The following is a 24,729-nucleotide window of genomic DNA, read 5'->3' on the forward strand; positions in this document are numbered from 1 at the left end:
CTTGTTTTCTAGAAACAGAAGGTGAATAATGTAGGTTAGCTAGCAGCTTGTTGTCTAGAAACAGCAGGTGAATAATGTAGGTTAGCTAGCAGCTTGTTGTCTAGAAACAGAAGGTGAATAATGTAGGTTAGCTAGCAGCTTGTTGTCTAGAAACACAAGGTGAATAATGTAGGTTAGCTAGCAGCTTGTTGTCTAGAAACATAAGGTGAATAATGTAGGTTAGCTAGCAGCTTGTTGTCTAGAAACACAAGGTGAATAATGTAGGTTAGCTAGCAGCTTGTTGTCTAGAAACACAAGGTGAACAATGTAGGTTAGCTAGCAGCTTGTTGTCTAGAAACACAAGGTGAATAATGTAGGTTAGCTAGCAGCTTGTTGTCTAGAAACACAAGGTGAACAATGTAGGTTAGCTAGCAGCTTGTTGTCTAGAAACACAATGTGAATAATGTAGGTAATGTAGGTTGACATAAGGTCAATACAGTTTAGCTAAATAACAACCCTCCAAAACAGTCCGATCTGAGATGCAAGATGGGTTTCTGCTGGCCTTTTCCATCTTATAATTAGTTCCAGATTGAGGGACAACATTTACTCAATATGGATCTCAGGATGTGTGTCCATTACAGATCTGTTTCAGCTGGCAGGCTGGCAGGAAGCACTTGTGATGACCGCTTGTCTTGGCTGCTGTTGTTGCTAGGCGGCCGTTGAAAACCTGTTGAAAGTGCGGCGCTCTTTTGCTATAGGAAGCCCTGACTGAAAGAAAGCGCTCTCTCTCTCTCTCTCTCTCTCTCTCTCTCTCTCTCTCTCTCTCTCTCTCTCTCTCTCTCTCTCTCTCTCTCTCTCTCTCTCTCTCTCTCTCTCTCTCTCTCTCTCTCTCTCTCTCTCTCTCTCTCTCTCTCTCTCTCTCTCTCTCTCTCTCTCTCTCTCTCTCTCTCTCTCTCTCTCTCCATCTCTCTCTCTCTCTCTCTCTCTCTCTCTCTCTCTCTCTCTCTCTCTCTCTCTCTCTCTCTATCTCTCTCTCTCTCTCTTTCTCTCTCTCTCTTCATATCATGTTCATTACATTTCTAAGATGATCACAAAATCCTGGGCCCGAAAAAAAGGGAAAGAATTTAAGAACTGGTCTGTCACTAAAATGTACTTTGAAAGTAGCTATCTCTCATTTAGTGGTGTCATGAACGTGTTTCCTTGGTAATAACGTAGCCTACAGTTCTGTTCTAGGTATGCTTCTGTGTTTGTATATCGGTACCAGGGTCCATCACTTCATTCCTGGACCGGAGCTCTGGCCTCATCACACTCACTCTGGTGATCGTCTTACGCTTAAGGTCCCAGAGTTTGCACTGAATTAGGGAAAATCTGCTTTTAGCTTCTGTGTCCCTGACACGTGGAACGCTTTGCAAAGCATTTTAAAACTCAACACTTTAGTGTCCATTGTTCAGTTCAAATCTATAATAGCAACCATTTCACCTCAGTTTGTAGTTGTTTTAATTCATTTAAATTGTTTAATTGATTGACTTTTCTGTTTCTATATTTTCCTTGTATTATGTATTGTTCCTCTCAATGTTCTCAATGATTACTATTAGATTAGATTAAAATGTATTGTCATCATGCAGCACAAGTACAGTACAACGAAAAGAGGTTTGGCATCCAACCAGAGTGCAAATATAACAGTAAAGTGCAGTATAAATATACAATGTACAGGTGATTAAACTGGGTATAAAATACATTATTACAACTGAGTAATAGTGCTAATCAGATGTATGTACAGAGTTGTACTGTAGCATTAATATGTACAGTGATACAGGTATAAAGACACTATGGTAGTAAGTCATACTGGCCAGCAGCGTAACTAGTAAGAGTAGGTAAGGGATATGTACAAATATAGATAGTATCTACAGATATATAAAAATTATTATATGCAGGTATGTACAGACAGATGTATATATATATATATATATATATATATATATATATATACTGTACATATCATACATAGTTATAAGGGTTATGCAGGTGTATTATGTATATAGAAGGATTATATGTAGGTATATTCAGATATATATATATATATGCAGTGAATAGAAATGTATATACAGTATATACAGCACTATTGTACATGTTATCATACAGAGTTATATGGGTAGACTATAGTATGAGGTAGGTAGTTGTAGACAGTGACCGCAGTAGGTAGGAATTAATTGAGTATAGGCAACAGAGTTCAAGGTCTGTACAGTATGGTGTAGGTGTAGGCCAGGGGTGGCCAACCCGCAGCAAATATATATATTTTTTTTTAACTTTTTCTTTAAATTTTATTTTTTTATTTTTATGTCACTCATTCCATAAGGACGTAGAATAAACATTAAATATATATTTTTTTTAATGGTCCATTTGCATGTTCTTGGTATCTGAATCTAGGGACATATATGGATCAGTGTCAGAAATAGTTTATTAGTGTGTCAGTCTAAAAAAAAAGAACGTAAAAAGGTATATATACAATCATTCATTCATTCAGTTAGTAAAAAGGACTTCAGACAAATATGACAATGCATAGAGACATACAACCATAATTCATACAGTAAGTAGGTAAACTAATAAAAAGAAAGCTTCATGTTGCACTTATCCCTTGAATTGCACCTTGCCCTAATTAAATTGCAACAATATTTGGACTTGGACAAGAAAGAAAGAGGCGACAGCCCACTGTTGAGTGGCACCTCAAAGGAATAGACCTCTAGTATTTTAGGAGAGCGATGGATGTAGGAAGGAAGGAGAGCTTGTAGCGGTCGCTCTCATTGTAAACAGGCGCACGCTCTCACTGATCTCTGGAGGTAAAGACTGAACGTGCCGCCCCCTGTGTGTTCCGCCCCCCCCAGCCTGTGGCCGGCCCTCCAGGTCGCTGCCCCACCAGCAGAAGCGCGTGGTGGGGGGTCGCGGCGCCGCGCCCGGCCTCTTCCCCTGGCAGGTGCTCCTCAGCGTGGAGGACCTCTCCCGCGTGCCGGAGGACCGCTGGTTCGGCTCCGGGGCCTTGCTCTCCGAGTCCTGGGTCCTGACGGCCGCGCACGTCCTGCGCTCCCAGAGGAGGGACAGCAGCGTGGTGCCCGTGGCCCCCGAGCACGTGAGGGTCTACCTGGGCCTGCACGACGCCCGCGAGAAGCACCTGGCCACCAACCGCTCGGTGGAGAAGGTCTTCCTCCACCCGGGCTTCCAGCCCAGTAACTATAACAACGACATCGCCCTGGTGAAGCTGAGTGAGGGGGTGGAGCTCAGTGCGCTGATCCGCCCCGTCTGCCTCCCGCCCCCTCAGAGCGAGGTAGGAACACACACACCACACACACACACACACACACACACACACACACACACACACACACACACACACACACACTGACCCCCAGACACACACACACACACACACACACACACACACACACACACACACACACACACACACACACACACACACACACACACACACACACACACACACACACACACACACACACACTGCCTCCCAGACACACACACACACACACACTGACCCCCAGAAGACACACACACACACACACACTGACCCCCAGACACTGACCCCCCCCCCACACACACGCACACACTGACCCCCATACCTACACACACACACACACACACACACATTGACCCCCAGACATGAACACACACACTGACCCCCAGACATACACACACACACACACACACACACACACACACACACACACACACACACACACACACACACACACACACACACACACACACACACACACACGCACACACACACACACACACACACACTGACCCCCAGACATACACACACACACACACACACACACACACACACACACACACACACACACACACACACGCTGACCCCCAGACATACACACACACTGCCCCCCAGACATACACACAGACACACACACTGCCCCCCTGACATACACACACACACTGCCCCCCTGACATACACACACACACTGCCCCCCTGACATACACACACACACTGCCCCCCAGACATACACACAGACACACACACTGCCCCCCTGACATACACACACACACTGCCCCCCTGACATACACACACACACTGCCCCCCTGACATACACACACACACTGGCCCCCTGACATACACACAGACACACACACTGCCCCCCTGACATACACACACACACTGCCCCCTGACATACACACACACACTGGCCCCCAGACATACACACACCCCCAGACATACACACACACACACACTGACCCCCAGACATACACACACACACACTGGCCCCCAGACATACACACACACACTGGCCCCCAGACATACACACACCCCCAGACATACACACACACACACTGACCCCCAGACATACACACACACACACTGGCCCCAAGACATACACACACACACTGGCCCCCAGACATACACACACACACTGACCCCCAGACATACACACACACCCACACACACAGACACACACACTGACCCCTAGACATACACACACTCTCCTAGCAGTCTGACCTCTCCTTGGTTTCCCCTCCTTGCAGTCTGACCTCTCCTTGGTTTCCCCTCCTAGCAGTCTGACCTCTCCTTGGTCTCCCCTCCTTGCAGTCTGACCTCTCCTTGGTTTCCCCTCCTAGCAGTCTGACCTCTCCTTGGTCTCCTCTCCTAGCAGTCTGACCTCTCCTTGGTTTCCTCTCCTAGCAGTCTGACCTCTCCTTGGTTTCCTCTCCTAGCAGTCTGACCTCTCCTTGGTTTCCCCTCCTTGCAGTCTGACCTCTCCTTGGTTTCCTCTCCTAGCGGTCTGACCTCTCCTTGGTTTCCTCTCCTAGCAGTCTGACCTCTCCTTGGTTTCCTCTCTTAGCAGTCTGACCTCTCCTTGGTTTCCCCTCCTTGCAGTCTGACCTCTCCTTGGTTTCATCTCCTAGCGGTCTGACCTCTCCTTGGTTTCCTCTCCTAGCAGTCTGACCTCTCCTTGGTCTCCTCTCCTAGCAGTCTGACCTCTCCTTGGTTTCCTCTCCTAGCAGTCTGACCTCTCCTTGACCTCTCCTTGACCTCTCCTAGCAGTCTGACCTCTCCTTGGTTTCCCCTCCTAGCAGTCTGACCTCTCCTTGGTTTCCTCTCCTAGCAGTCTGACCTCTCCTTGGTCTCCTCTCCTAGCAGTCTGACCTCTCCTTGGTTTCCTCTCCTTGCAGTCTGACCTCTCCTTGGTTTCCTCTCCTTGCAGTCTGACCTCTCCTTGACCTCTCCTAGCGTTCTGACCTCTCCTTGGTTTCCTCTCCTAGCAGTCTGACCTCTCCTTGGTTTCCTCTCCTAGCAGTCTGACCTCTCCTTGGTTTCCTCTCCTAGCAGTCTGACCTCTCCTTGGTTTCCTCTCCTAGCGGTCTGACCTCTCCTTGGTGTCCTCTCCTAGCAGTCTGACCTCTCCTTGGTCTCCTCTCCTAGCAGTCTGACCTCTCCTTGGTTTCCTCTCCTAGCAGTCTGACCTCTCCTTGACCTCTCCTTGACCTCTCCTAGCAGTCTGACCTCTCCTTGGTTTCCCCTCCTAGCAGTCTGACCTCTCCTTGGTTTCCTCTCCTAGCAGTCTGACCTCTCCTTGGTTTCCTCTCCTAGCAGTCTGACCTCTCCTTGACCTCTCCTTGCAGGACGGGCCCCCCAGCCCCCTCCCCAGTTCCCTGGGCGTGGTGGCCGGGTGGGGCATCTCCAACCCCAACGCTTCCTCCTCCTCCTCCGGGGGCGACTCCTCCTCCACCTCGCCCCCCGGTGACCTCGCGACCCTGAGCTCCGACCCCTCCGACCTGGGCCTGACCTCTGACCTGCTGCAGTACGTCAAGCTGCCCGTGGTGGCGCAGGACGAGTGCCGGGCCAGCTACGCCTCCCGCTCCCCGAACTACAACATCACCGGCAACATGTTCTGCGCCGGCTTCTACGAGGGGGGGCGCGACACCTGTCTGGGGGACAGCGGGGGGGCGTTCGTGATGCAGGACGGGCAGAGCCGGCGCTGGGCGGTGTACGGGCTGGTGTCCTGGGGCGGCCCGGAGGAGTGCGGCAGCCAGAGGGTGTACGGGGTCTACACCAGGGTCACCAACTACATGGAGTGGATACACGGACACCTGGGCACCGCCCCCTGGTGGTAGGGAGGGGGGGGGAGACACGAGCAAGAGAGATCAGGAGAGAAGGAAGAGAGATGGAAGGGGAGAGGGAGGGAGAGAGAGAACCAGAAGGAGGGAGAGAGAGAGGGAAGGAGAGAGAGAACCAGAGGGAGGGAGAGAGAGAACCGGAGGGAGGGAGAGAGGGAGGGAGAGAGAGAACCAGAGGGAGGGAGAGAGAGAACCAGAAGGACGGAGAGAGAGAGGGAAGGAGAGAGAGAACCAGAAGGAGGGAGAGAGGGAAGGAGAGAGAGAACCAGAGGGGGGAGAGATAGGGAGAGAGAGAAGGAGAGAGTGAACCAGAGGGAGGAAGAGAGGGAGAGAGAGACCCTGATGGAGGGAGAGAGAGAACCAGGTGGAGGGAGAGAGAGAGAGAGATGGAGAGAGAGGGAACCAGAGGGAGGGAGAGAGATAGGGAGGGAGGGAGGGAGGGAGGGAGGGAGGGAGGGAGGGAGGGAGGGAGGGAGGGAGGGAGGGAGGGAGGGACAGCACAGGCAGGACAGAATGGAACAACTTGATCACGTAGTATAGTCATCCTGTCTTTTGTTGTTTTAATCTTCAGGCTAATCAACTGATCTCATGCAGAGCAGGTTCTCAACCTTTTTTTCCGCTTATATCCCGTAAAAACCAGTTCACGACCCCCTATGAGGACAGAATGACGCCTGTTCACGACCCCCTGTCAGGACAGAATGACGCCTGTTCACAACCCCCTATGAGGACAGAATGACGCCTGTTCACGACCCCCCGTCACGACGGAATGACGCCTGTTCACGACCCCCCGTCACGACGGAATGACGCCTGTTCACGACCCATCAGGATGGAGTGATGCACTTTGACGCCAAGAAAATGATTCTTATTTTCCCCTTTCAGGCCATTCCACGTGATTAACCATTCAAGGGGGACTTCAAATATCCTCGATTACACAAGCAAAAGGCATCCATGCCAAAGATTATTAGTAATTAATGATAATGCATTTCTGTATCTTTTGACAACCCCCACCCCCAAAAAAAACCATGGGGGGAGGGTTGGCACGACCCTCAGGTTGGGAGCCCCTGTTGTGGTTACAGCATTACATAGAGAAACACGAGCAGAGATCCACTGAGACATCTTTGTCTGTTAAACACAAGCTTTAACCTCACTAGTGTCATGCTGTAGTTTGTATGGCACGGTAAAGATCACAACAGTACAGCTGATTGATTAGTGGTGATGTTGGTATCCCTTACGAAAAAGTATCAAGTTATATCTAAAAAAAATAAGTATGGTATTTCTCAAAAGAGTATGGTATTTCTCAAAGAGTATGGTATTTCTCAAAGGAGTATGGTATTTCGTATAGTGTCATGGTATTTCTCAAAGGAGTATGGTATTTCTCAAAGGAGTATGGTATTTCTCAAAAGAGTATGGTATTTCTCAAAGAGTATGGTATTTCTCAAATTAGTATGGTATTTCGTATAGTGTCATGGTATTTCTCAAAGGAGTATGGTATTTCTCAAAGGAGTATGGTATTTCTCAAAGGAGTATGGTATTTCTTATAGTGTCATGGTATTTCTTATAGTGTCATAGTATTTCTTATAGTGTCAAGGTATTTATTATAGTATCATGGTATTTCTTATAGTGTCAAGTTATTTATTATAGTATCATGGTATTTATTATAGTGTCAAGTTATTTATTATAGTGTCATGGTATTTCTCAAAAGAGTTTCCATCATTTCTTGGTCGCTATGATGATGGCAGTGACCAAAACAATGATGCAATGATGCAACTATAATATTACGATTGGTATCATGGTTTCAATTGGATTATCCCATGGTAGGATACATCTCTTTACTCAATAGCTATATAGGTTTAGGTTTAGGTTTACTTTATTTGTTCAAGGGGGACAGTGTACATTAATAAAACATTTTACAAATGTAAATGCACCCAATTTACATAAGTAATTTACAAATGTAAATTGGGTGCATTTACATTTGTAAAATGTTTTATTAATGTACACTGTCCCCCTTGAACAAATAAAGTAAACCTAAACATATATACCTCCTATATATATATATATATATATAGGTAATAGCTTGAATTTCTATAGCGCATTTCAAGAAACCCAAGGACACTTTACAGGCAACAAAAAACTACATGTAAGACAGGGCCGTCTCTCCTGGATCTCAGCCAGGGTGGAGGAGGTCAGATAGGTACTGGGGGGCATGGAGGGGGTGTAGGAGGTCAGATAGGTACTGGGGGGCATGGAGGGGGTGTAGGAGGTCAGATAGGTACTGGGGGGCATGGAGGGGGTGTAGGAGGTCAGATAGGTACTGGGGGCATGGAGGGGGTGTAGGAGGTCAGATAGGTACTGGGGGGCATGGAGGGGGTGTAGGAGGTCAGATAGGTACTGGGGGCATGGAGGGGGTGTAGGGGTGTAGGAGGTCAGATAGGTACTGGGGGCATGGAGGGGGTGTAGGAGGTCAGATGGGTACTGGTGGGCATGGAGGGGGTGTAGGCGTGTAGGAGGTCAGATAGGTACTGGGGGGCATGGAGGGGGTGTAGGAGGTCAGATAGGTACTGGGGGGCATGGAGGGGGTGTAGGAGGTCAGATGGGTACTGGTGGGCATGGAGGGGGTGTAGGCGTGTAGGAGGTCAGATAGGTACTGGTGGGCATGGAGGGGGTGTAGGAGGTCAGATAGGTACTGGGGGCATGGAGGGGGTGTAGGGGTGTAGGAGGTCAGATAGGTACTGGGGGCATGTAGGGGTGTAGGAGGTCAGATAGGTACTGGGGGGCATGGAGGGGGTGTAGGAGGTCAGATAGGTACTGGGGGCATGTAGGGGTGTAGGAGGTCAGATAGGTACTGGGGGGCATGGAGGGGGTGTAGGAGGTCAGATAGGTACTGGGGGCATGTAGGGGTGTAGGAGGTCAGATAGGTACTGGGGGGCATGGAGGGGGTGTAGGAGGTCAGATAGGTACTGGGGGCATGTAGGGGTGTAGGAGGTCAGATAGGTACTGGGGGGCATGGAGGGGGTGTAGGAGGTCAGATGGGTACTGGTGGGCATGGAGGGGGTGTAGGCGTGTAGGAGGTCAGATAGGTACTGGTGGGCATGGAGGGGGTGTAGTAGGTCAGATAGGTACTGGGGGGCATGGAGGGGGTGTAGGAGGTCAGATAGGTACTGGGGGGCATGGAGGGGGTGTAGGAGGTCAGATGGGTACTGGTGGGCATGGAGGGGGTGTAGGCGTGTAGGAGGTCAGATAGGTACTGGGGGGCATGGAGGGGGTGTAGTAGGTCAGATAGGTACTGGGGGCATGGAGGGGGTGTAGGGGTGTAGGAGGTCAGATAGGTACTGGGGGGCATGGAGGGGGTGTAGGAGGTCAGATAGGTACTGGGGGGCATGGAGGGGGTGTAGGAGGTCAGATAGGTACTGGGGGCATGTAGGGGTGTAGGAGGTCAGATAGGTACTGGGGGGCATGGAGGGGGTGTAGGAGGTCAGATAGGTACTGGGGGGCATGGAGGGGGTGTAGGAGGTCAGATAGGTACTGGGGGGCATGGAGGGGGGCAAGCTCATTCTCCTTGCAACAAAGAGAAATGTGAAGGAAAAAAACAGTGTCCTTGTTGTCTAGAAACATAAGGTGAATAATGTAGGTTAGCTAGTAGCTTGTTGTCTAGAAACACTTGGTGAATATTGTAGGTTAGCTATCAGCTTGTTGTCTAGAAACACTTGGTGAATAATGTACTGTAGGTTAGCTAGCAGTGTCCTTGTGTCTAGAAACACAAGGTGAATAATGTAGGTTAGCTAGCAGCTCCTTGTTATCTAGAAACACAAGGTGAATAATGTAGGTTAGCTAGTAGTGTCCTTGTTATCTAGAAACATAAGGTGAATAGTGTAGGTTAGCTAGCAGCTTGTTGTCTAGAAACATAAGGTGAATAATGTAGGTTAGCTAGCAGCTTGTTGTCTAGAAACATAAGGTGAATAGTGTAGGTTAGCTAGCAGCTTGTTGTCTAGAAACAGAAGGTGAATAATGTAAGTTAGCTAGCAGTGTCCTTGTTATCTAGAAACACAAGGTGAATAATGTAAGTTAGCTAGCAGCTAACTTATGGTCTATATGAATTGAAAATGGGGGACCCTGATGGAAACAAGACAAACGTCTTTTTCAGGTCTGCATCCCCTTAACAATTGTGTGTATTGAGCCGTACTGTATTGTACCCATTCTGCAATCTGTTAAATAAAGTTTTCATTCATTCATTCATCCTTATAGAAACAAGGTGAATAATGTAGGTTAGCTAGCAGCTCCTTGTTATATAGAAACATAAGGTGAATAGTGTATGTTGCTAGCAGCTCCTTGTTTTTATAGAAACATAAGGTGTATAATGTAGGTTAGCTAGCAGCTAGTTGACTAGAAACAAGGCAGGTTATCCCTGTGTAAATGTAGTACTCAGCCTACATCGTAGAGGTAAAACAAGGTTTACCTCAATGACGTACACTCCTGCGTGTGGTACCCTTACAATCATCTATCTATCTCTGCTGACGTGCTACACAGAGCACGTTTCATGTCTGACTCCAACACATACCTTGTCGATACCGTAACTGTTATTGTATGAAACCTAACTAATGTTTTTTATGTTAATTACGAATCGGTGATGTAATACGGTGAGGGCCCGTCTATGTAAGTTAATCTCGTTACTGTAATGTTACACTTGGCACTGATCATAAATATCGTACAGATGATATCATGTCTTGTAATAGACATTCTATTAATGGAATAAACATACTTTTTAAGAAAAGAGAAAAAAAGAAAAGGGTCAAAGTTATTTCAAAGTTCACTGTGGAGAATGACTGGAGAGATGGAAGATGGAAAGAGGCCATCCAAGACATGTGTGACATCAGCCATGAGCTGGATTCAAACCTGTGACGTTTTGAGTACATGGCATACACCTTAGCCAACTGTGAGACATACATATCCTCCAGATGCTGTTTCGCATGCAAATCGGACACTCCGTCATTTGGACGCACAAAATACTCTGCAAGCGACAACATTCTTTCACTACCACACTACCAAATGGTTAACCCTTGCACTGCGACAATACGGGAGGTTAACCCTTTCACTGCCACATGACAAAGGGTTAACCCTTTCACTACCACACTACAGAAGGTTAACCCATTCACTACCACACTACCTACGGTTAACCCTTTCACTACCACACTAGAGACGGTTAAAAGGCTCAGCCAATCGTTGGAGCGTCTGCTGCGGTCTAAAAATGTTATTGATCTCAAGCCTTTCCGAGGCCTCCGCCTGACCGCTGATACGCTGTTCGGTCTCAGAAGCAGGTCCTGGCAGATGACTAGCTGTTATGCTCGGTGTGTTATTGTTTGGGGAACACGACTGAAGCACCATGTCATGAGCAGGTCAGAGACTCGCATTTCTTATCAAATCCATGGTTTCCGGAACTTTAGAACGAAAGGTTATCCTATAACCTAGTTATATGATTACTGGCTGAGCGTCTCGCTCTTCGCCATAATGAGATAACTCTTATCTCCTAGCACCTACTGTGCTCATGAACAAACAATTTGCACTAGGGATGTCCGATATTATCGGCCTACCGATATTATCGGCCGATATCGGCATTCAAATGTGATATCGGAAAATATCGGTATCGGTTTTAAATTTTTTTCTTTTAATTTTTTTTTCTTTTTAACATTTCTATAACCTTTATTTACCCAGGCAAGCAAGTAAGAACAAATTCTGATTTTATTTATTGTCAAAAGTATGCATAATGTTGTGTTAATTCCACAACAAGAGATATGTAATGTTAATTACCTGAAATTATTCCATTTTTTGGGGGGGGTAACCCTGCATATATCGGTATCGGTTGATATCGGTATCGGAAATTAAGAGTTGGACAATATCGGTATATCGGTATCGGTAAAAAAGCCAATATCGAGCATCCCTAATTTGCACCCATGCACGTGACCAGGCCACGCCCCGGCATCCTCCTATAAGACGCCGGACATGGTCATACTCAACCTTCCTCGGGAAAAAAAATTTCCAACATTGAAAACTAGGGATGCTCGATATTGGCTTTTTTTTACCGATACTGATATACCGATATTGTCCAACTCTTAATTTCTGATACCGATATCAACCGATACCGATATATGCAGGGTTTCCCCCCCCAAAAAACGGAATAATTTCAGGTAATTAACATTATATATATCTTGTTGTGGAATTAACACAACATTATGCATACTTTTGACAATAAATAAAATCAGAATTTGTTCTTACTTGCTTGCCTGGGTAAATAAAGGTTATAGAAATGTAAAACAAATTAAAAAAAACGATACCGATATTTTCCGATATCACATTTTAATGCCAATATCGGCCGATAATATCGGTAGGCCGATAATATCGGACATCCCTATTGAAAACCCAACCAAGGGACCTCAGGGCGCTAAGAGCGAGACGCTCAGCCAGTATTCATATAACTAGGTTATAGGATAACCTTTCGTTATATTATCATACTGGCCAATCGCGTCTCGCTCTTCGCCATAATGAGATATGGGGCAGAGCAGACACGTGGCCCGTCAAGTGTACCCCCTGATGGCCCGCAAGCCCTACTACCAGGGGGAGGGGAGTCCCGTCCACTCGCCCGTCTTAGCGTAGGGGGAGAGGCAGTCAACTCCACCAAAGTGCGAAAAAAAGGGAACCAGAAACCCCTAAAAGCGCACAGTACAGGCGGGACCACGTGGCACACACCCACACACCCCTGCTAACCCACCGACTGGCGGGACGCAGGGGAGGTCCTAGACCTCAGAACCGCCTGGGAGACAGAACCTCCAGTCACGTCCATGAGGTAAAACTTAACGAAGGGACCCGGGGAGGACCAGGAGGCCGCAGCACAGATGTCCTCCACGAGGCCCCCCCTAACAAGGCGGCAGAGGCCACCACTCCACGAGTGGAGTGCGCCCTGACACCCCCAGGGGGGGCCTGTCCAGCCAACGTGTAGCAAAGGGCAATGCCCTTGCACAACCAATGTGACAGGCGCTGCTTGGACAGTGCCTTACCTGCGCGAGGGCCCCCGTAACAAACAACAGTCGATCGGCAGCCCTGAGATCCCGCGTCCGACTGAGGTAAACCCCCAAAGCATGGACAGGACACGACAGACGAAGGCTCGCCTCTAACCCACTGGAGTGAGGAGGCAGATGAAACGCCTGAATCACAATATCCCTGGAGCGAAAAGAGCTCCGGATATTCAAGTTTCAAGTTTCTTTATTAGTTGTCATACAGAAGTACAGAATACTTTTATACAAAATGCTTCTTTCTATTACGCTCCAGAGACTGTGCTAGACAAAAATAGATAAGTATAAAATAAAATAAGTATAGCAAGTAAAAATAGAAGTCACGTACGTGGACACAAGTGTTCAGTATGTACATATGTACAATGTTCAATGCAGAGTAGAAGTAACTGAGTTACCATACAATATACTAATATACTATATACTAGTGCAAAGCAGAAATGGGATGAGGTACAATTTACAGTAAGGTGTAATGAGGTATGGGTTGTAGTGCAAATTCTTTACCAATAAATATATTGGTGTGTTTAGGTGTTCTAAAGTGTGTAAAGTGGGTGCTGCAGTGAGTTGTTTGTTTAAAGTGAGTGTGTGCGTGTGGATGTGTGTGCTGTGAGTGCATTTGATGGTTGTTACATAGTGTTATTGTTTGTTGAGCATCCTGATGGCCTGGGGATAGAAGCTTCTTCTGAGTCTTTCTGTGCTTGCCATGAGACTCCGGTATCGCTTGCCTGACCGCAGCAGTTCAAAGAGGCAGTTGTTTGGGTGGCTGGAGTCTTTGATAATTCTCGTAGCCTTACCCATGCACCGCTTGTTGTAAATGTTCTGGAGAGTGGGAAGCCCCCCTCCAATTGTGCGTTCGGCTGAACGTGCCACTCTCTGTAGCGGTGCTATTCCCAAACCAGGAGGTGATATTGCCAGTCAGGATGCTCTCTATTGTGCATGAGTAGAAGTTCTTAAGGATTTTCTGACTGACTTGGATCTTCCTTAGGCACCTGAGGAAGTAGAGGCGTTGCCGTGCCTTCTTCACGACACTATCGATGTGTGTGGTCCATGTCAAGTCTCGGATATGTGGACTCCGAGGTACTTGAAACTGTTCACTCTCTCAACCGGTGCCCCGTCGATGCTGAGGGGGCTGTAGTCCCTGACCCCCGACCTCCTGAAGTCCACAATCATCTCTTTTGTTTCGCTGACGTTCAGGGAGAGGCAGTTCTCCTGACACCACTGCAACAGATTCTCTACCTCTTCCAGGTAGGCCCTCTCGTCGTTGGCAGAGATCAGGCCCACCACTACTGTGTCATCAGCAAATTTGATGATTGTGTTGTTGTTCCGCTGTGCCACACAGTCATTTGTGTACAGGGAGTAGAGGAGGGGACTCAGAACACAGCCCTGGGGGGCCCCTATGTTGAGCGTGATGGATGAGGAGGTGCAGTTGCCTGCTCTTACCACCTGGGGTCTACCTGTCAGGAAGTCCAAGACCCACTGGCAGAGGTCATAGTTCAAGCCCAGGTCCCTGAGATTGGCTATGAGTTTGGAGGGGACTATGGTATTGAATGCTGAGCTGTAGTCGATGAACAGCATTCTCACATAGTTCCCCTGCCTCTTGTCCAGGTGTGATGCTGCTGTGTGCAGCACATGGGCTATGGCGTCCTCCGTGGACCTGTTGGGGCAGTATGCAAATTGCAGGGGGTCCAGGTTGATGGGGAGGGAGGAACAGAAGTAGCCCTTCACTAGCTTCTCAAAGCACTTCATGGCTATGGAGGTGAGAGCTACAGGGCGGTAGTCGTTGAGGCAAGGGGGCATATATTTTTTGGGTACAGGGATGATGGTGGACTTCTTCAGACAGGTGGGGATGACAGCCTGTTCTAAGGACAGGTTAAATATGTCAGTGAATACCGGGGCCAGTTGGTCGGCACAGACTTTTAGGACTGGATTAGGCCTCAGAGTCGCACCGCTATTGGCCCGAATAGAGAACACACAGCTCACCCACGCGTTTAGCGGAGGTGATGGCCAAAAAGAACACGGTCTCCAAGACAGCAGATCCAATGGCGCCTGCTCAAGAGGCTCAAACGGGGCCTCCGACAACCGGTCCAGGACCAGCTGGAGGTTCCACTCGGAGACAGAGAACGTTCCACAGGCTAGAGATGCAGAACGCCAAGCAGGAACGTCCCACGAGAGGGTGGCTGAACAACGTTCCACCCCCACACTCAACCATACGCCACTCCCCAGCGTAAGCCGTGGTAGAGGATGGAGCGTGCGCGTACCGGATAGCGTTAACCACAGAATAGTCAAGACGCATCCCCACCAGATTCACACTGTCAGCAGCCAAGCCTAGAGGCTGCCCCAGAACAGGAAGGCAGAACAGAGTTCCGCGTGCCTGAGAGAGGGCCTGCGGTGACCACAGAACAGGCCACGGTGGGGCCACACAGAGCTGAATCAGGGCTGGGGACCACACAGCTGAGCCCCGGCCCGGCATGACCAGGACCAAGTCCTGCGCTCCCGACGTACCCGCCCCAACAGCTGAGCTATCAGGTGTAAGGGGGGGGAAGCGTACAGAATCCCGGACGGCCACGGAATCGGTCCCAGACCTGCCCGACTATGTCTGGACGTAGTCTCCACTCGTCAGGGTGAGGACTGCCCCGCGATATCACACCTGCACCCACATTCACCCTGCCGGGGATGTGGAGAGCCCTCAGGTAGAGCAGATGGAGAACGCCCATAGCCAGAGCCCGACCGCCACCCGGTGCAGACGGGGGGAGCGCACTCCTCCCTGTCCGACAATATACGACGCTGACGTCGTGTTGTCCGTCCTGACCAAAACACGCTTGAGGAGCCGTTTGAGGACCAGAAGGACTGCCTTCAATCCCAACACATTGAATGTAGCGCAGACCGGGCAGCATGGCAGCTGCCCCTTACTGCGTTGGTCCGACACGTCCCCCCCCATCCCATGAGGGAGGCGTTGGTGAAGACCGTGACGTGTGACAGCCTGCTGCCCAAGGGGACCCCGCAGGTGAGGGCACCAGACCCTCCCCAGAAGACGAGGTCCCCCAGTACTGACATGGGAACCTTCAGCCGCTTCCATATGTCTCACACCGGGTCCATTTCCATACTGGAAAAAAAACATCTCTGCATCCTCCCCATGAAGAGGAGGCCAAGAGGGACCCCAGCAGCAGGCGCATCACGGACAGCGCCGTAACCGTCCTAGGACGGAACCTCCCGAGCGTGCCGAGAACCCAACCACTCGCCGCCGCTCCGAGAGGGATGCCGATATAGACCTTGAGCTTAGAAAAAGCCCAAGTACTCCACCCGTTGACTGGGAAGAGGAGAACTCTACTTCCAGTCTACAGCAAAACCCAGGCTGGTGAGACACCACCTGCCTGGTATGAGACCTGGCGATCTACCCTGACCAGCCAAGGACCAGAACGTCATCCAGGGCAGAATACAATTCGTAACCCCCGACGACGCAGAGGCCCCAGTGCGGTCTATACACACTTGGTGAAGATGCGGGGAGCCAGAGAATAGCCGAACGGCAGCCTCTGGTACTCGTACGCTAAGCCCTGCAAAGGAAGCGTAGGTAAGCCCTAGGATGGAAGATCGGGATGCGAATATGCATCCTACAGGTCTATGGAGGAGAACCAGGCCCCCACCTGACAGCGTCTAACAGGTGGGGACGGTCAAAATTCTGAACCTTCCATGGGACAGGTCCAGTATGGGTCTGACACCCCCCCCCCCCCCGATTTCTCGGGCACCAGAGAATACCGGGAGGAAACGCCATGCATCGCGTCCTCCTTTGGGACCACGACGATGGCTTGCTTCGCCCACAGAGATTGGATCTCGTCGGCCAGAGCTGTCACTGCTGTTGACCCCGACAATAGGGTCTGTACCAAACCCGAAAAACGGGTGGGGTTGTGTAAACACAAATCCCCGCCTCAGCGTTCTCTCCATCCACCTCGACATATGGCACTGCTGTAGCCATATGTGATGATAATTCCAAGCGCACCCGCCGCCACTTGGCGCTGGTCCGCCAGAAACCGTAGATAGGCGGCCCGGTCCCACCCGCTGTGCGTTGTCAACCCTGGACTCGCCAACCGCGCGAGCAGGGCGTCTCGTGGAGCTGGGACACCGAACCCTGACACTACCAACGAGGCAATCGCACCCAAGGGGGGACCCCCACAGAAAGGGCTGGTTTGATACGGGGGAAGCTGACATCACACTGGGTGACAAAAGCTCCCCCACTGAACACCTCCCCGGCATGGATTGCTGAGGAACTGTTCTACAGCTGGACATACAAGACGTGAGGTCCCCACACTGCCCGATAGGGTGGGTTCCTACACACCGTAGCCCTGCAGTGATATTACTACCACCCAAAACACGCGCGCCTGCCAGACCACCGCCGGTCTTCCGGCCATGGGAGGCACTAACGTGATACCCGGCCTGGCGAGGGCGGGGTTGGGGGAACTTGCGCTGCGACCCCAAGGGCCTCAAGCTCCCCCGCTGTCAACCTTTGTTGTTGACAGACACAACACCAGGCTCACCAAACACAGACGCAGAACGTGTGGCGTGGGAGCCGCTTGACAGCACAACATTCTCACAGACAGACCCAGGCCTAGCCAGCAACTGGGTGTCAGCCCCTGTCCCCATGAGAAGCGAAACGTGGGGTCGCTTGCGCTTCATTGAAGGCACGCGGCCCGCAGCCAAAGGAAACAAATCAGAGCCCTTATCCCGCTGGTGTTGGGGGGGGGGAGTGACCAGAGAGCGAGCTACACACTGCTAGACGGCAACGGTTTTTTAGGGCGTGCTCATCTAATTTAGCCGATCCCTCGGCCATCAAGGCTGTCGGCCTTGCGATCACCTGTTGTCTTTGTGTCCAGGGTACCTCAGGCAGGGGAAACATGGCTGCTGGTTGAGGGCCTCGCCACAGCCGCTGGCGAGGCCGCGCCCTCACCTCTGGCTGCGCAGTGTGAGGCGGTGTGGGGCCTAGGTCAAATACCGCCCGCGCTCCTGCGGAAAGACCAAAGTCCCTCTGCGGAGAGGGGAGCCCTGAGGAGGGAAAAAACTTCTCTCCTCCTCAAGGGGAGACTGATCCAACCAAGATGTCTGTAAACAAGCGTTGACAGCATCCTAGCCCTCCCTGCGGTTATAGCTTGCGGCTAGGTCAAAGCTAATAACCTCAAAACCTTGCGCAATGTTTCGACGTCGGCTGGCCCTAAGGCCCCACCACCGACACCATTTTTTACAGAAAAAACAATGTTGCTAGTCGCTGCTAATTCTATACCGTGGCGGTATAGGCTTAACAGCCCACCAGCCACCTGCCGCGCCGACTCGCCTCATGGCGTCAGCCGGGCGGGACACCGTTCCACCATGTCAGAGGCAAAGGACTGATGCCACCTGCTTCACAAGCACGGAGCACCAGTGGTGGCTGCAACAAAAGACTACTACTAGTGAAGCACTGCCTCACTAGTAGGAATGCAGCAACCTCCACTGTGGTGTGCACCCATGAAGGGGTAAATGAATAAATGAACGTACTCCACTAACACACTGCAGAATGGGCTAGCCCATACACACAAATGTTAAGGGGATGCAGACCAGAGAAAAACACCAGTCCCACACACAATTCATAGATTCACAAAAAGCACACCAGCCCTAGGCCTCAGCCCATCCACCCATGAAATGGTAAACAAGCCCCCGTCAAAACTCCCAACAGTAGACACCGATTGACCGTCAGCATGAATGGTTAAGAGGAGGGAAGACCTTTTAGAAAAGACAGCTCTCGGCGGGGAACAAGAACGGAGACCCAGCATTGTAGCATTAGCATTAGCCGTGCACACTAGGATAGCTGGGAAAACACCCAAAACAGAGTCATGACGACCATGTTTTCCCAAATATCCTGCCCCTCGCGCCAATACACAACTCGGCTGTCCCACGGGACAACGAGCAGTGTCACAAATGCTAGCATTAATGCCTGGCAGTGCAGGCCCTACCTGTGCGCGACCTAGCCCGACAGCTAGCCGCCGGGCGACGTCCCTGGATCCGCTGTCACGAGACGAGTAAACCCCAGGACAGGCCCAATGCGCTGTTAGGATGTGCCGAGAAGATTCCAGGGGCTGGTGAATCTCCAGCGAAAACCCAACATTGTGTAATTTCTCTCTGCATTTCATAACAACTAGTTCATGGAGTGCACTGCAGCGTCCATGTTGGAAACAAAAAAAGAGCAAGGTAGAGTATGACCATGTCCGGCGTCTTATAGGAGGACGCCGGGGCGTGGCCTGGTCACGTGCATGGGTGCAAATTGTTTATTCATGAGCACAGTAGGTGCTAGGAGATAAGAGTTATCTCATTATGGCGAAGAGCGAGACGCGATTGGCCAGTATGATAATATAACTAGTTCTGATTTGATTTTGGTTTGATTTCGATTTTGATATTTATTTATCCAGAACGACCATAAACACACAAACTTGAAATAACAAAAAATAACAAAAACTAAATAAATTATTTTTTAAACTAAATAAAATACAAATACAAATAAAATAAAATATATCTTTCTAGACGTGGAAGCAATTGTCAACATAGCTCAAGACAAATGGTTTTATTCGAGAAGGGACAGAAAGAAGCAAAGCTTATCTTGTCCTGCCCCTTCCTTACAATATCACATTAATATGTAATAAGTATCTATCAATATCAAAAAATAATATACCTATCTACTACAGCAAAAGATAAATAAATAATTACAAAAATACTAGTTCACAATTTTTTCAAGCTCCTCTAAGTGTTGGGCAGTAGCTAGCTACAAGTAGCAACGCTACATAGCTTAAGTACAATTCTCAGTAGCGTGATGGTAGCGTTCTCTGTAGTGCAGCTATTTTTAGAACGAAGTAGTGACGTAGCGTGAGGAAACGCTACACGCTACTATCAGGAGAAACAGAAATAAAGATTTGTGAGAAAAAAATAACTCCCAGCAGAAAACCCACTATGATTGGTTGGTTGTTTTAGATATGAGTATGACGACTCACGATTGGGTAAGGTTAGGCCAAAACATTACGGGTAGGCCAATCAGAGGCAGGATAGGGCGGGACTCCAGCTCCGCAAATCAGGAAGTGAAAATCAACACAGACCACTGAATGAATTAATGCAATTTAACAGATTACATGAACCAGTCCGCGCGAAATGGCAGAGGAATTTGATGTTTCCAGGGCTGATGGCATTGATGAAGATGATGTCAATAACAACAATGCCTCTCCATGGCCCTATCTGGAAAAATGTATGAGTTTGACTGAAAAAACGCCTAAAACATGTGTTTAGGTGTTTATTGTGTCAGCCAAAAACGAAGCTGCTCTCAACTTTCCAGCACTAACTTGAGAATACATATTCAGGTGAGCTGATGAAAAGCTTTACATAAACATTGTCAACTGTTCCCAAACAGCACACAAGTCAGTGCACTTTTTGTCAACAGCTTTAACTAACAGATAGCTGCTATCATGTTTCACTGTAGGCAGAAAATGAACAATATTATGGGGGTGGAGAAAAGAAAAAACAAACTAACATAAATACAGTACATACACTAAGAATGGAATGTTTTGTGAGTTACATATTTAAATACATTTGGTCATTTAGCTGACACTTTCATTCAAAGCAACTTACAAATTGTGTACAACAAGTCAGCAGGAGTGGTACATATCTAGCAGCCAAGGATAAGTAGTATTGTTTGTCTAGCAGTGTCGAGCTTGAGTGTTATACTCTGAGTACATACTGTACTGTAGTAGTATAGACATATTCAGGGCCGGATTAACGACCGGGTCGACCGGGCCGCGGCCCGTGGGCCTCGAGTGATGAGCGGCCTCAAAAAAAAATTAATTTTATTTTTTATTTTTTATTTTTTTGGAGGCCCCTCGTCACTAGAGGCCACACATTTTTTTATTTTTTTTTAACTTTAACTTTTAATTTTTTGAGGCCACTCGTCACTACAGGCCTTTTGGAGGCCCCTCGTCACAAGAGGCCCCAATTTTTTTTTTTTTTTTTTTTAACTTTAACGTTTTTTTTTTTTTTGGAGGCCGCTCGTCACTCGAGGCCTTTTGGAGGCCCCTCGTCACTAGAGGCCCCAAATTATTATTATTTTTTTTTTTACTTTTCTTTTCTTTTCTTTTGGAGGCCCCTCGTCACTAGAGGCCCCAAATATTTGTTTATTTTTTTTTAACTTTTATTTTAAACATTTTTGGAGGCCCCTCGTCACTAGAGGCCCCACATTTTATTTATTTTTTTTTCTTATTTTGGAGATCGATGTCATACTGTGACACTGAATGATTGGCACTGACTGACGCTCTCTGATTGGCCACTGACATGTTTGCCCAATCGCGCGACGAGCTGTGTCTTTGCCCATTTCCTCGTCAAACAGCCTGCAAACTACCTGGCGTTCTATCGCCATGCTCTAAGACAAACTCTAACCTTAACGATAGGTTATGACTATAACCAAGTTCTGTTAGTTAGGGGCGATGCTTGGCATCACACTGCACTATCTCGCGTACGTGCACGCGTACTGAATAAACCACAAATGTACCTCTAATACCAGTATTAGTCTGACCACACCCCTCATCAGCTTACCTTCATAAGCAGGTGTGTGGTCACCTGCTCTCCTCCTTCCCAAGCTTTCACCACAAGGTGAGGACAAGGGCTGCAGCGGCCGTCTGATGCCAAGCATCGCCCCTAACTAACAGAACTTGGTTATAGTCATAACCTATCGTTCTGTATCGTTAGTGGCTTAGCTTGGCATCACACTGCACAAGGGAGGCCAAGCGGAGCCACTTGGCTGACAAATACACCCCGCTGACAGCCCCCCAAAACCATCAGAACAGGGAGGGCCGAGCCCCCCCGACCCCCCCTAATGGAGGGTATCCCCCCTATTAGAGGCTTCACGGGAAGGCGACGGACCCGACCGTGCGACGAGGCACTCAAGCAACTTAACGCACAGGGTGAGCAGACCGTGGCTTGACCCCACGACTACACACACGCACAACCCGCATGCCACCCGGGAACGAACGGAGGAACAACCTCGTCACTGCCCCCAGAATCACGGGGTCAAGGGCAAACCCAACCCCGTGGCAAGGCCGTAGCAGCGGAGCGCGAAGGAAGACCCAGACCCACCAAAAGGACTGGACTCCCTGGAATGGGGGCCCGGAGAAGTCCATGATGCCAGCATCAAGACCCCACCAGGTGGGCACGTAGTGCCCCGCCCCCCACATCGCCAGCGTATTCGGACAAAGGCCCCTCAGTTACTGCACCTGGTATTCCCAGGCGGAATCCCATCCAAGTACTAACCAGGCCAGAACCTGCTTAGCTTCCGAGATCGGACGAGATCGGGCGTGTTCAGGTCGGTATGGCCGTAAGCCGAGCGGGCCCCGTCCCCCCAATAGTACACCGCCTGGCACACTGACCCTGCAGAACAGGCAGTCAGCATGGCCGTAAGCACACAAAAAAGGTTAACCAACGGAAGCAGGCAGCGCACCGGGGAAAAACCAGGCAACAGGCTGTTAACCCTAGCCTGGAGACTGCGGACGAGACAGGCGCCAGAGGGGACAGCTGAACACAGCCGCCCCGGCGGAAGGAGCGTAAGCTGGCGGTGTTGCATGACCAAGCCTCCATTTAACAACCCCCACCCAGAGGGGTCGAGGCAGAGAAGGCTGACACGATTGGCAGACGTCATGAACGTGCAGGGGCACCCTCAAACGGTGAACCCGGGAGTTGACACTGCTCCAACACACCAGGGAATCAACCACCTCGGTGTTACCCAATGCGGTGGTTGTTCCTATAACCCCTCAAGAAAAAACTCCAAAACACACCTGCGGGTATACACCGGCTATACCGCAGTACAAGTGTTTCAGTTTCCAAAAAGGGTTAACCCAGGCCTACGGGTCGCAAACATCACTTCGGACCGGGCCTGGCGGTACGGGAAGCACAGGGTCACCAGAGGAGGTCAAAAAACCACCCCCACAGGCCCCTCTTCGCCATGCGTGAGAGAGGAGCGAAAAATAATGGAGAACCAGCCCCTAAGCACACCGTACCTGGTATTCCCCGGCGGTCTCCCAACCAAGTACTAACCAGGACCAACCTGTGTAGCGGCCGAGATCCGACGAGATCGAGCGCGTACAGAATGGCATGGCTGTAAGCCATGACGACAGTGCTGAGTAAAAACATACCCAACCAGGGTCTCCATAGCGCTTAACCCTGTGACACCCAGACCGACCTGGCATTTTTCCCCCTGAAAAAAGCCCAAGTCCCTCAGGGTACCAGAACAGCAGATCTGCATCCCCGGCGGACAACGGGTTCAACTGATCTGGACCAGCGTGACCAGAACCAGTCCCGTGCCCTAACCACGCCGACATGCCTACTCCAGGAGAAGGGCAGATATGCGTGTTGATCTTAACATGAAAAGAAGGCGCCACCCAGACGTTCGGACGAACCGCGCCTGGTGGCCCACCCCAAGGGCGTGAGACCCCACTACATATGTTCAGATCCATCCCGTCATCATCCCCCAGACATGAACGAGAATCCGTCGACAACCCACCCAGGTCATGGGATGTGGTCGTCGGAAGAGGAAAAACCCCCATCTCAGTTGCTTTATAAAAACGCTGTTTCAACCACAAGCAACCAAGGCGTGCCAGTCAATCGCCTGTTTACAGCGAGCTAGCACTATACGTGCGTCGGGACACACCCCCATCAATGAACAGGCTATTTAGACCTGTCATTGAATCCCCAAGGCGCCCAGGGGAACGACAAGAGGGGTGTGACACTCCCTAACTCCAACACTTCTGGAATAGAAAGAAGGAAGCATCAACAGTATGTATCCCAGTCTACACAGCCGGGGTAAAATTTTTTCACATTTTTACATCCCACCACCCTCCCATAGGAAAGAGACGGGGATCCCCAGAGAGACTTCCCACGCGAGCTGTACAGATTGAAAAGAATATATTGCACCTTGAGCCATGTAAAAAAATGGTTTTAGGGCCTCCGGGGAAGAGGCACTGAACCCATACACACTCAATAAACGAATTGAATCGAATATACATACAATAGAAAAGGACCCTTCTAGAGGGTCCACTCACTTTGACAATCTGAGGAGGAAGGCTCTGTACTCTGATGGAGGCTTCCTCACATGGAAGAAGGAGTCCGAACTCACAGAAGGCCTGAATAGGCGCTTGGTGAGGAGGAGCCCTGACCACCCCCCCTGAAAACAGATCCATCACATGGACCTGAACAGCACACGGAAGTCCTACCAACAGAGACGCGCACGGTGACGTACTCTATGGCGGGGGAATTCCTGCGGTGCACACGCCCAATATACCAGGCCGTGGGACCAGGAACTCCCTCCCCCCCCCCCCCCCCCCCCCCCCCGTAACGTGCCGAAACGCCACGTGACGGGAACCTTGAAGGACAGGGGGTGTACCCCTGACCGACAGAACAATGGGGAGAGGAAAGGTTACCAGTTCACCCCTTTACGACCCCACACCCATGATACGACGTAACGACAAAAAGAGAATATGACACAGTCATAGTCAGCTCT

The 24,729-nt window shown here is 49.7% G+C and overlaps 1 protein-coding gene across 1 annotated transcript in view; it reads left to right on the plus strand.

Moving 5' to 3' along the window:
• The window catches only part of masp1 (MBL associated serine protease 1), a gene marked incomplete at its 3' end in the record, with an annotated part of 150,795 nt that extends 144,672 nt beyond the window's left edge, over window positions 1-6,123 (plus strand). Inside the window, exons 9-10 of the mRNA XM_084323814.1 lie at window positions 2,862-3,298; window positions 5,632-6,123. Coding sequence (XP_084179940.1) covers window positions 2,862-3,298; window positions 5,632-6,123 — 929 coding nt within the window. The remainder of the gene's footprint in view (window positions 1-2,861; window positions 3,299-5,631) is intronic.
• Window positions 6,124-24,729: the final 18,606 nt, after the last annotated feature.

This window comes from Notolepis coatsorum, assembly GCF_963971535.1.
Source record: "Notolepis coatsorum genome assembly, chromosome: 1".
NCBI classification, from domain to species: domain Eukaryota; kingdom Metazoa; phylum Chordata; class Actinopteri; order Aulopiformes; family Paralepididae; genus Notolepis; species Notolepis coatsorum.